Source organism: Anarhichas minor, unplaced genomic scaffold (assembly GCF_050575085.1).
Source record: "Anarhichas minor isolate MPS153535 unplaced genomic scaffold, ASM5057508v1 ptg000033l, whole genome shotgun sequence".
Classification (NCBI taxonomy): domain Eukaryota; kingdom Metazoa; phylum Chordata; class Actinopteri; order Perciformes; family Anarhichadidae; genus Anarhichas; species Anarhichas minor.
This window is the reverse complement of record NW_027466479.1, coordinates 7,257,145-7,269,556: the sequence shown is the minus strand read 5'-3', so window position 1 is coordinate 7,269,556 and position 12,412 is coordinate 7,257,145. Positions and strand designations below refer to the sequence as shown.

The 12,412-nt window shown below is 44.6% G+C and overlaps 3 protein-coding genes across 3 annotated transcripts; 1 reads left to right on the top strand and 2 right to left on the bottom strand.

Annotated features, from left to right (window-relative positions):
• Nucleotides 1–3,189: 3,189 nt before the first annotated feature.
• On the bottom strand, nucleotides 3,190–7,554 carry cdca8 (cell division cycle associated 8). The gene is made up of 11 exons (XM_076105752.1): nucleotides 7,519–7,554; nucleotides 7,130–7,222; nucleotides 6,427–6,555; nucleotides 6,271–6,311; nucleotides 6,055–6,130; nucleotides 5,263–5,330; nucleotides 5,041–5,123; nucleotides 4,853–4,951; nucleotides 4,516–4,645; nucleotides 4,238–4,324; nucleotides 3,190–4,110 (listed from the first exon to the last, which is right to left on the bottom strand). The coding sequence occupies exons 2-11, from the start codon at nucleotides 7,218–7,220 to the stop codon at nucleotides 4,075–4,077; spliced, it is 840 nt and encodes a 279-aa protein (XP_075961867.1). The 5' UTR covers nucleotides 7,221–7,222; nucleotides 7,519–7,554; the 3' UTR covers nucleotides 3,190–4,074.
• A 152-nt stretch (nucleotides 7,555–7,706) lies between these two features.
• Nucleotides 7,707–10,169, top strand: airim (AFG2 interacting ribosome maturation factor). Its single transcript, XM_076106133.1, has 4 exons — nucleotides 7,707–8,161; nucleotides 8,889–9,068; nucleotides 9,151–9,269; nucleotides 9,631–10,169. Exons 1-4 carry the CDS (start codon nucleotides 7,878–7,880, stop codon nucleotides 9,669–9,671), a joined length of 624 nt encoding a protein of 207 aa, XP_075962248.1. The 5' UTR covers nucleotides 7,707–7,877; the 3' UTR covers nucleotides 9,672–10,169.
• cldn35 (claudin 35) lies at nucleotides 9,845–12,412 on the bottom strand. Its single transcript, XM_076106132.1, has one exon. The coding sequence runs from the start codon at nucleotides 11,096–11,098 to the stop codon at nucleotides 10,409–10,411; it is 690 nt and encodes a 229-aa protein (XP_075962247.1). The 5' UTR covers nucleotides 11,099–12,412; the 3' UTR covers nucleotides 9,845–10,408.

Here is a 12,412-nt window from a genome sequence, read left to right as displayed (position 1 = left end):
CAAAGGTCCGGAACATCACAGTAATGTATAACTTGTGCTATATTGAAGTAGTCTAACAGTTGTATTAACATCTGTAGGAAGTCAAAGACTGATTGTCAAATCAAATAAAGAAAGTTTAATAATATATCAACAATATTTATTGTCAGTTTTCAAATTGAACTAGATGAATTATAAATAATACATACTCTAATAAAAATCAATGTTCTTCATTTAAGATTAAATTACATTGCAGAAAGCTTTGACATTTATTTGTCTTAAAATAAAGTACTTAATTTAGGAAACATTACTAGAACTGAATTGCCCTGAAGATTTAAATTCATGTTCATTTTATACTGAACACATGAGACATACTGGTTTTAAACTGAACACATGAGACATACTGGTTTTAATCTGAACACATGAGACATACTGGTTTTGAACTGTCACATTTCCGGCATTTGGCTTTTGGTGTACCTGTGCACTTTGGTATCTTCCATCTTTCCTTCTTTTCAGCCATTATCATCCAGCGGTCTGTGGCATCCAGGCGCACATCAGGGACTGGAATTGGAGCAGCGGGTCCTTTAATCCTTTTCTCCTCATATTCACCAGCAACTGTGGAACTGGGACGACCTTTTCCTGCACTCCAGACTCTTTTCACTTCTGCATAGGCCTTCAGCGATGTATTATTTAAAGGTCGCTCCACAATCTCTTCGGTAGAGCAGCCAGCCGGTCACAATGGTTAAAAGGCCTTCAGCGATGTATGATTTTTATTATTTTGCATCTTTCTAATAAATGAAGAAAGTTGTTTGTGGTCCTTTTGTTGTTCAGTCTACAATGAACATTTATTTAAACCAGATGTTGAATCAGAAAACGAATCAAATATAAAGCTTGAGTTTATTCTGTCATCCGTCTTCACTGTTTACATGTTGAAAAATCTCATCAGTCCGATCGGCTGCAGCGTCCAATCACATGACTGATGAACAATGAGGGGGCGTGTCGGCCGTTAAAAGACTTCCTGGAAGTCTGTTCTCGTGGGTCCTCGCTCATGGCTCCTCGGAGATCCCTCCTCTCTCCTCGATCCTCTCTCCTCAGAGCTAAATAAGGGGCCTTTCTCAATACCCAAGTTCACAAGTCCAGAGAACGCAGTAGGGACAATTGGAACAGCAGCTTACTTGATGACATCACCACCTCAGCTGGTCTTGCTAATGAGTTTAATCCGTTTTTTTACTGTAAAGTATTTTTACAATCAAACTAAATATGACAACCCTGCTGTTTTCATTTTCATTTAAAATAAAAAATGATATATTATTATATAAGTGTATTATATATATATATTATATATATATATATATATATATATAAATGTATGTATATATATGTATGTGGATCAGATCCGGATTGCTGTACTCTTTGCCGACGAGGAAAACGCTACAGAGACGTCAATACCAGCGGCAAGTTTCAAAAAGACTCGCCGAGATCAGGCTGTTCTAGGCGCGCACCGTGAGCGCCGAGCCCCCGGTGCTGGCGGGGTTTACTGCCGAGATCAGGCTGTTCTAGGCGGGTAACATGAGCGCTGAGCCCCCGGTGCTGGTTTAATGCCGGTCCCGCGAGCAACACCTCACATCTCCGAAATCGTCGGAGCATATTTTTAAATCGGCTGAATCTTTACAAACCGACCACAGATTTGATGCTTTAACAACTAACTTCTCGCCTCAAAACATCCTAAAATGACTTTCTGTGACTTAACAACAGTAGTATTTAGAAAGTTTCAACTTCCAGTTGTGTGATTTCTCCTCCGCCATTGTTTCCTGTTGCTGGTGCAAAATGCATTCTGGGATATTTGGCTGTCCCAAGTACAGACAAGTCACCTCCGATGCATACCCGGTCAAATGGGCGGAGCGAGCCACATCCGGGCATTTGGACCGTGCTTGGCTTAATGTGAACTTTGAATTGGAACAGTACTTGGGCTGAGACTGATGACGTTTCAAAAGTCCACGAGTTCACAAGTACAGAGAAGTACGCATATTGAGAAAGGCCCAAGAGCTTTGGGACGGCCGTCAATATGGCGGCGCAGAACAACTTCCGGTTCAAGCGAGTATCGAGGAGCGAGGAAATGAGAATTAAGAGACTTGAGAAGTACCCAAGGTTCTTCGATGAAAACTCACAGACCCCAGCATCGCTACTACTAAATAAGAGCAAGACGCACAGACTTTATATTTATTTAGCCCCTTCTGGTTGGTGTTTTGTGTGTCTTCGCAGTTATTTTTCCAGCGCCCTTTTATCTCTTTGAGGTTGTTTTGCCCCCCTTTTGTAGTTTTCTTTGCATTTATTTGCAGTAAGTAGATCTCTTTGAGAGACATTTTGCAGGTGTAGGCCAGGGCGGGGGTGCCATGAAACTTAAGATTCAGTAATCCCTCCATGATGCGTGCTTACTGAAAACCCAGCCATCCGTGCAAAATGGCAATTTTACACCCACCTAGAGAATAGAGGGAGACGACAAAAGGATCCAATATATTCAGAGGCAAAAGTAGGAACATTCTATGATATGTAGAGCAGGTGCGCGAGGGCTCGGTGCTCCGCTAACGAGGGAGCTGAACTGCATGCACCGCTGACCACAACATCTGTCGTTTGTGGGTATGCAGAGCTTGGTTTTCTGTTGTTTTTTACCTCTGCAACACAGTTTGCTGGCGAGAGACAGCAGATGATGAAGCGCTTAAGATGGATACAGATGGATGGGACCGGGGCCCGGCTTTCAGCTGGGGGGGCACAGAGTTCCCCGTGCCGTGGCTTGGTAGCATATAAAGCACGAGAATCTAGCGGGAATAGCAAAGAGTTACACCTGTCTGTCTGGGCCCACGGTGAGCCCCGGCCTGACCCACAATCATCCCAGGTGGAAATCCTAACGAGCTCATCAGGCCTAACGAAGCTTAACGAGCCTCTTAATTGGCAGCGTTATGATGTCCCCGAAGGTCAGAGTGCAGGTTTGTGTGCCAGCAGCGGGACAGACTGCCACTTCCTGCCAACAGCACACCACGTGACCTCCCCCCCCCCACGTCCCACTGCGAAAAACAGTCGCAAAAAGGACAAGAGGAACTTCTTACACAAGCAAAAGCGTGTTCAGCTGTAGAGGAAAATAACTGCTATGGTAGCAACAATGCAGAGCCACTCTATCACGCAGTCAGCCACCATGAGCTAAACAAAGATCAGTGGTGCACTGCAGCACAACAACGTTTTATTAGTTACCCATAAATATATAATGATGTACATTGAAGTAAAACCATATTAAGGCGTCAAAGTGAATACCAAGATTGTGAGTGATCATCAGCAGGAGAAATAAGTATTGAAACAGCTTTTACGTCAATATTTTGGTCCAATGTCCACAGCTTTTATACTGACGACAGGTTACAACTGGAGAGACAGCACAGACAAGTAAAACCTCTATGGAGAAATGCTGCCACCTACTGGTCACCATGCAGAGGTACGGCTTGGTGAGGACAGATTTGTCCAAAAGCTGTAAATTTTACTGATGCATCACTATAGTATTTTAAAATCACTACATGGATGGATGTGGGATCAAGCGACCCATCCACGCTCTTATCAACCAACACATTGCAGTCCCCAGTACACACACACACACACACACACACTAAATCATTTATGGGTTCTTGCAGACAAAGAGTGATCTATGTACATGGAGGACTGTGTATTCAACAATGACAAAACGATTCACACGAATAAAAATGTAAGATTAGAGTCTACTTACAAATCAAATTCAAAATGTACACGTCTGACTGGCCAAAAGAATAAAAGACTGGAAAAGGAGAAAAAAGGAGACGGACTGAAAAGCCCCAAATGATTAAGCTTATCACTACAAAAGAGGTAAAACCCATTTAAAAATGAAAGGTGAGGTAAGTAAGGCCACTAACGAGACATTCTTACAACAGTAAATGAATAAAATAGTAAAACAGCACACGTGAACCCACGTTTATCTCCCCTACAAGCTGAAAACAGCACACCATACCACAGCAGAGGACACAAAGCTTTGAAATAAACATTTGTTTAAAGTAATGTACAAGTCGACAGCAGCCTGTCGGGTCACTCTGCTGTTCCACACAGGGTTGTGAGTCGATTCTGTCAAGAAGTGGGGAAAAAACCAACAATGAGAATAAATGCATGCGCAAATATTTCACATCTAATGCTACACTAAATTGTGTAGCAAAACAGGGCCACAGAGATACCACACAAGTGATGAACTTACCTGCAGCAGCCGAATGCTCCTCAGAGCGGTTTCATCAAGCTGAGACAGGTCCACAGAGTCTATCTGACTGGCCAGAAGCTGGACGCTCTGGATCAACATAATACAGGACATGCAGTAACTATAACACAATGGTTTAAATAACCATAAAAACAGGCCTAACACACAGAGGACACGTACTTAAAGTATTATCATGTCATAGAGTATCGTGTTGCAGTAAGTAATGAACTGCTCTATTGAAACGACAGTAGCAGCAGCCTAACTGGTAACTAATGTCGTACCTCTCCGTTGCCGATGGGGAGGTTGATGACGATGTCCTCGTTTCCTGCTGCGATGGGAGAGCCGTTGACTGAAATGCTGTAAACCCTCTCTTTGTGGCGGGGATTCCTCACAGCGGGGGTCTTAGGAAGCCTGAGGAAACAAAGCTTGAATTTTATTCATCACATCATTTGGACAGAGACGTCTAACCTCAACTATTAGACTTTACATTGGTGCAAATAAACTGATATGAGCTGCATTAATTCACAGGGACTGAATCATCCTTTGTTGCAGTAAGAAGGAGAAAGCAGTAGTGTTTCAATATAACAACCGGCAGCTGGAACCAGAACGCCTGCTCACCTTGGGTCGAAGCGCGGGGTGATGAGGGGGGTGGGGCCCAGCATCAAAGAAGAGTTCAGCATGCTCCTGGCAGGAGTGACCAACGCCTTCCTGCTTGATCTGAAACCAGACAGACGTGTTGGTCCGACATCATCGAAGACGCTGAACGTGCAAGAAGGGGTGACGAGATAACGACAGTAAAGTCTCACCGTCTGATCGAGGTGTTCTGCATGGCGACCGCCAGCGCCTTTGCTCTTTTTGATGTAGTTGGAGGTTTCCTTGTTGCGTTCCCCTGAATCAGGAACAAGCAGTTACACATAAAGTGGCAGCCACTCTGATATTTATGATCAGTGATGCTCTCAAACACTCCGCTGTGTTTTCTTCCTCATATGCATGTTTGAATGGAGAGAAAGAAAAGAACCAGCCATTACCTTCCGTGTTGTGCTCGGGGTGTTTTCATCCCCTGACCTGGATTTGGTGCCACCTTTTTTCTTTGATGCTGTGAGTTGGAGACAAAATAAACAGGATGAGATCATTTTCCAAACCTTAAATTCTTGACTGGAGTGAAGGAATTTGTTCAGTCTATATCGGTCCAAAGTAGCATCAATACATTGTTGATACCTACGGGGAGACATCCCGGGTTAATAGGAGAAAGAAAATGAACTCATAGATACCCCCATGAAACCTCCCCGGTTCATTACTTACATTAAAGCAGTTTTTATTTATATTTTCTGAAATGTTATGTTTAAATATGCAAACAAGGCATTGTGTTATTACATATGTGCTGATTTGCACACATTTCCAGAACAGAAACTGGAACATTGGATAAAGCCAGGCGCTAAATTATTTTGTAGATACATTTAGAGTCAACGGTTTCAGAAAATACTGTCAACAGCCATAAAAAAAAAAAGAATTATTTTGGAATGAAACTTTCTATAAATCTGGCTATGAATAATATATGAACAGACTCCTCTGTAAAAAAAAAAAAAAAAAACTCCAGAATATAGATTGGAATGAAACTGGAAAGTTTGGTGTATGCAAGTGCTGCTGAAGTGGAGATAAACACTTAAATGTGTATTTGGGATGTTTTCTTTCCACTAGTGTGACAGATGTTACGGAAGCAAAATAGCCCAAACTCTCAAAGATTTGACCAGTGCATGAAACACTGTTTGCCTGGGGTGTCCCGCCTTGAAAAGAAAACTGAAAAGGCAGTTTTAACATACTTTTCTTGACTGATTTCAGAAGGACTGCGTGGTCCTCGGCCACAACGCTTTCAACAATAGCAGCTTCCTCATCTCTCTGTTGATGAATAGACGTGAATCAAGAACAGAACGGATGTTTACTACAGCACAGGGCGGGCCTCCACAGATTATGAAACTTGTGACACATTGTGAATCATTATACATGATGTAAGATCATGAGAAAGATAATCAACTCACCTTTATATTGTCCAATTCTGGGGATGTTGGTTTCTCAGTCCCTACAAAGAGATGGGGCAAATGTTTTTCATTCAATTATGTTTAAAAAGATATATAAGCAACGCTTTCTCATTTTACACGATATAAATAACACCCGGCTTCATTGTGTCAACTCACTGAAATGCTCCAACCAGGTCATCTGTCTGACAGCCTTGGGGAGCTTAATTATTGCCATGTTGTAGTTGTTGTCCACATCTTTCAGCAGCTGGTTGATCTTCTCTTTCATATATCCAACTCTGGTCTTCACTGTGAAAACACAGCAAGAAGTTTTAGTTTACACAACCCAGTCGTAGTTCAAACTGGCTCACATGACGATGCATCAGTAATGATAATACAAGATATATAAACCCGATGGATACTATTGACGGATTTCAGTCTGCTACAGACAACCTCCATCAGTATTAGTATATATTGAGTTAGCAGTACAGCGAGGTCAAAGGACACACTACTGCCATTACAGTTTACCAGAGAGTACTGCTTTGTTGGTTATATCAACTGTACAGTGTCGGGCTCAGTACATATCTTGGTCACAATTCTTTAATAATGGATGTGTATGTATGTATATCATACAATATTCATCCAGTGTCTATATCTGTGTCGCCCTCTGTAATGATATAGCATTGAATGAAAGGGCTCATTCTGCATACCAACACCACTGGAATGGTCCTGAGGAGCTTGTACCCAGCAACATACAGCGGGCCTGCCTTAGATTGGTGGTAAAATGCTATGTATTTAGGATATTTCACAGAGCACTGCTTTACAAAGTGCCATGTATGCTTTAGAAGCTGCAGAGACAAAAAAACAAGAGAAATATATTCACCTTCACTGTCGAAATCATCCAGAAAAGCCTCCAGCTTGTTCGTTTTGGGGTTGATCTTCCGTTGTTTGGTCGTCCTTTTCCTGGGAGCCATGTCTACACGGACAGACAGCGGAAACAAAGCACATTTACCAACGCGAGGCAGTAATATCAACAGGATACAAAGTAACGCTTTATAATTCAACCAAGTTGATGAAAGCATATACACCGACATGCGGCTGGCTGGTAGTTGAGCTAATTAACGTTAGCAAGCTAACAGTTAACGGTTAAAGCTAACGTCACTTGTTCTGCTAACGCTAGCTCGTAGTTTGACTGACTTGCTTTATTGTCAGTTTCCTTCACACGCACACATTTAATAATGAGTTGTTGATACATATTTTATTAACAGTTACCTGTATATGTTTTTTGTTCTTCGTCGGACACCCTTCTTTTCTTCACAAAGCCGTTTTCAAATGTCGGCGCGGGGAGGGGCCGGACCTAAACTCAGCCAATTACAACTCGCGTTTGCTCTACGTCACGGAAAATGGTTCTCGACCAATTGTAGCGCCAAACGTCAGTGTTGACATCAGGAGGACGGAAGTGGGTTCAGGCAACGCAGCATGGTAGGGAGAGATGTTATTAGCGGCTAATATTACCTCACTTTTAAATGGTTGAACGTGGGAAAGTAGTCTGTTGATCAAAAAACTGACTAAAATAATTGAAATACTAAGATCCGTTTATTGGGCACGCGCGGCTTTGATTTTGTGGTCAAATGAAAACATCTGAAATGTCCAAACCTGCGGTAACGTCACTTCATCAAGCGCTGAGGAAAAGCTTCCAGACTCTCGAAAGCAACCAGACAGTATGGAAGAGTGTGTTGGCCGATTGCAGCCCTCTGATGGGGTCTCTCGGGAACTTGGCGGAGCAGTCGCGAGCGCTTTCCAACGTCCAAATCTCCAACACGCCGCTCCGAGACTTTCCTGACCTGGAGGAACGTCTGCGTTTTAAACTCTCTCAAGCCACGGATACGGTGCTGGGCAAGCTCAACGAGAAGACGTAAGTAAATAGTGCAACACAAATGAAGCCTGCAAGACTGCAGCGATGATGCACACAGATCTACACATTTATTTTTGGCATCTAGCAGACTGTGGTTACTTAATAATCACTTGTTTTAACAGCAGGCATGCAGGGCCAGCTCTACATGCTAGAGGGTCTCTGGGCATATGTGAGCTATGGGGTTCTACCGAACCCCCCCCCCCCCCCCCAAACTGGCTGATGGCATGCTAGTCTGTCTTAGTTGGTGATGTCACAGTTGATCATTGGTATGCTGCTACTATTTTTGCTGGATTACGTCACTCACAAATATTATGGCACGCTTGTTTTACTAGCAGGTATCACTTTGGGCTGGCATGTGACGACAGAACACGAGACCATCGACACATCCTCAGTTCAACGTGGCATCTACCAGTGTAACAGGGAATCACTCAAATATCATGCAGCAGTAAGAATTACCACTCTGGCAGTGGGAAGCTGTATAAAACATGAGCGACATACCGTTAATAAGTGCCATCACCCAGTAGAATGACGGCGACATTGCAGTCTGAATCAGCATCACACAATCAGCATCACACCCCGTTCCTCGCACCGTCTTTTACGTAGAGGTGCGGTGCAGATGACTGACGAGACTATTCATAGCTACTTCGTTCTATTCTGCCACAGAAAAAAAAAATCAACTACATTTTGGATTTTGACCCATGGCATCCATCCTATCTCTTTCCCTCAGGTCTTCTCTACAGTCCGTGAGGGATTCCATCAGTAACCAGGTCTCTGCAGTCTTCCAGCTTTACGAGCAGAACACAGACAGTCTGGACCTGCTCGCCGTAACCGAGCGCTCGGCCACCGTCCCCTCAGTGTCCGACATGCTGGAGTGGCTGCAGGATGCCGAGCGGCACTATCGGCAGCAGTATCCTTTCTGTTCACGTTTGCATTGGGGTTTGGGGTCTTTTAAAAAATATATATATTTTTACCTAAATTCATGCGCTCAGATTTCTGAGGAGGAAGACTCTGCTGCTGACTCTGAGGGCAGATGATCTATCCCTTTTAGAATCTGCTCCCAAAAGATGGAAATCCTTGGAGTGTCCCGGTGCAGAGGACCACATCACAGGTAAATGGAGTTTAAAATAGTCTGGCCACTATCAAGTATTGAAAAGGTTTTTGGTAGATTTGTGTATTGTCATCGATTAAAGCCAAACTATGAAAAGTCATGTTTTCTGGAGCAGCAGCATCCTTTTGTTTTTTTTTAGAATCCTAAAGCAGGAATGCCAGAAACATGTTTGATATATTACCTTCGCTAGCATTTTAGTTTAGTCTGTCAGTTTATATAACTCGTTTTAATACAAGCTGACCAGAGGCCAACGCTCTGCCAAATCTATAATGTCTGTTTCATTAGCTGTCAGTGTTAGCAGTGGAAGGGAGGGGGCAAAAAGATTTGTAGGTGAACTAATTGCTTCTCCGTCTTCCTTCAGATACACTTTGCAAAGTGTCCTTCTTTACCGAGTCCCAATGAAGAGAGTAAAAGCGACACAGGTGGAACTCTGAGCTTCTGAATCGGACTTGATTTTATACGACGGGGCTAGAAGAGCAAACATGCAGGACTACATGGACAAATACCCCGTGGACATGACCAGATTTTTTTATTTTGTCAAATAAATGTCCCTTGACGCGGCCTTGGATGGGAGGTGTGTGCATGGACCAGACTTCATAAGGACATGAGGAAATTACTTTTAAAAAATGACGCTGTGGCGTCATGTCATGGCCCAAACCAAATGTACTTTAGAGAAACAACCAAAACACAAAGGGACAAAGACGGTTACACAACGCAGTGAGTGAAGCACTCTGTAACAAACTGGTTTTATTTCACACGTTCGATGCAGGCACAATCAAGTCAAGGCTTTATGTGACAAATGGAGGGGGTAACGACATGTCAGAGAACAGCTGCTGAGCAACTCACCGCAATCTTCACAACACAGGCCATCATTAAAGCCACCACGACGGTCAAACTGGATTTGACGATACAGGCGATGGGCTTTCTTCAGGCACTACTGTTAATCACAGCGCAGCGAACAAAACGTCAAAGTACCAAAGACACGTTTTAACATTACAAAGATATACAAAATACAGGATGGATATATTAATAAATATATATATTTCATTTTAACGCTTAAAATTCACAGACTTAAAACTTGAGTACATTTAGGAAAATAACAGCATCAACCCTTTAACTGGTTCTCCCTCCACCTCTTCCTATACGTACTCTTTTAATGGTACACTGTTAGACGTGATGGGTTTCGGGGGATCCGGTGCCGAGGCGGGCGAGTTGGCGAAGCTCCGGCCGATGTAGCCGCGGCGGTACCTGCCGCTCCTCTCCATGAGGGGGCAGGTGCTGCTCAGCACCGCTCCGCTGATCATGAGGATGACGGCGGACGCCCAGCCCAGATAGATGGCCTGACCCAGCTCCCTCTTGTGCATCAGCGGCACGTTGGGGTTGTAGAAGTCCTGGACGACGGTGTTGGCGGTCCAGGAGACGGGAATCAGCACGCACAGGCCGGTGAGGATGAAGAGGACCCCGCCGGAGAGCGCGATGCCCGCCTTGGCGCGGCGGTCGTCGCCGGCGCAGGTGGTGCACTTCATGCCGCAGCAGGACACGGTGCAGGAGAGCCAGCCCATGAAGATGGCCAGGCACATGAGGGCGCGGGCCGCCTGGATGTCCGGGGGCAAGGCCAGCATGGAGTCGTACGTCTTACACTGCATGTGGCCGGTGGTCTGGTAGATGCAGTTCATCCAGATGCCCTCCCACTTGATCTCCGAGGTCAGGATGTTGCTGCCGATGAAGGCCGACACCTTCCACTGGGGCAGCGCCGTGACGGCGATCGCCATGATCCAGCCCGTCACCGCGCAGGTGAAGCTGATCAGCTGCATGCCGGTGTTCACCATGATGACAAATATATATAAATTTTTTTTTTTTTTTTTTTTTTAGACCAATCTCTGAGGAATCACAGGTCTTTGTTCACGACAGTCGTCTCTTATTTCGTTAGTTATCCTTCTTAATCCTTGTGGTATTCAAAGTCTACTCCTTTGGTTTCCTTGTCCCCTTCCTGTGTGGCTTGGACACACTTCCTACGGCCTTTGCCCCAAAGCCACTTTGTCAGCAGCCATTCTCTTCTCTTTTCCTTTTCCTCTTCAACATCTGTTCACTTGTTTTTAATTCCCACGTGGCCTCAAATCACCATTACTCAGAAATAATCACTCGCTTTCTCTCTCCAGTCATGCACCTTTTTTTTTTTTTCCAAAAGGATCAGAGGCACTCTCTCCTCCTTTTCATCCCTTGTTTTGAGTCAATGCATTATTGAGTAGCCGATAGCTGTGCAGCCACCTGTGGCAGCCGACGGTAGCGGGATCGATCGGCCTTGTGGATGAAATGGATGCCAGCCAGACAGCTTTTCTTTTTTTCCCCCCAGTGGAAGTTTCTTTGCCTTCAGCTCCGGTTCAAATCCAGAGAGCCAATTGTTGAGCTGCAGTGTGCTTCAGTGTCACACTCCTGGTACGGTGTAGCCTTACAGAGATGGATCAGCCCGATACAACCCGATACTTGGGTTCAAGGCCACCGATGCAGCTATGAGTATATCCCGTCACAGCAAGGTTAAAAAAGGGAGATCACACGGAACAAACATTTTTACCTCGTCGACAGAGATTCAATGTTTGGTCCTCAAGGACAATCATACCGTTGAGATGAACAATCGGCTGTTTAAGAGTCAATCAAGAGATTATTCCAGGTTTTTCCCCCCCAAAGAGTTCGCAGGAGACTGGTTTTTAAATCAGTCTCTAATTCAAAAAGAAAGCACAGGTTTCCAGAGGACTAGTCATCAGACACTGTTGCTGCCAGCTGAAGTATCTCCTTGTTGTCGATGAACGGCGCTGAGGTCTAAGCCTCGACGAGGCCACTTCAGCTGCTGCTCGGCTTCACCCTGCCCCCCCCAACCGCTTCCTCCGGTACCAACGCAAGCCCAAATGGGTCAGTCCTGGTTCAAGACAAGGGTAACCGATAACAAATCAGGGCCGTATAGCGAGACTTGTGGGTGAGTAGATAATCTGTTCACCGCCTCCCATCTTCAGCACTGCAGTCTCTACAGTCAAACCTGCGAGAGCAACAATGAACCCCAGGGAAAAAAAACATTGCGGGAGGGAGAGGGCAAAAGAGGGTGAGATAACAAAAGGCGGGAGGGAGGGATGGACGAGGATGGAGCGCCA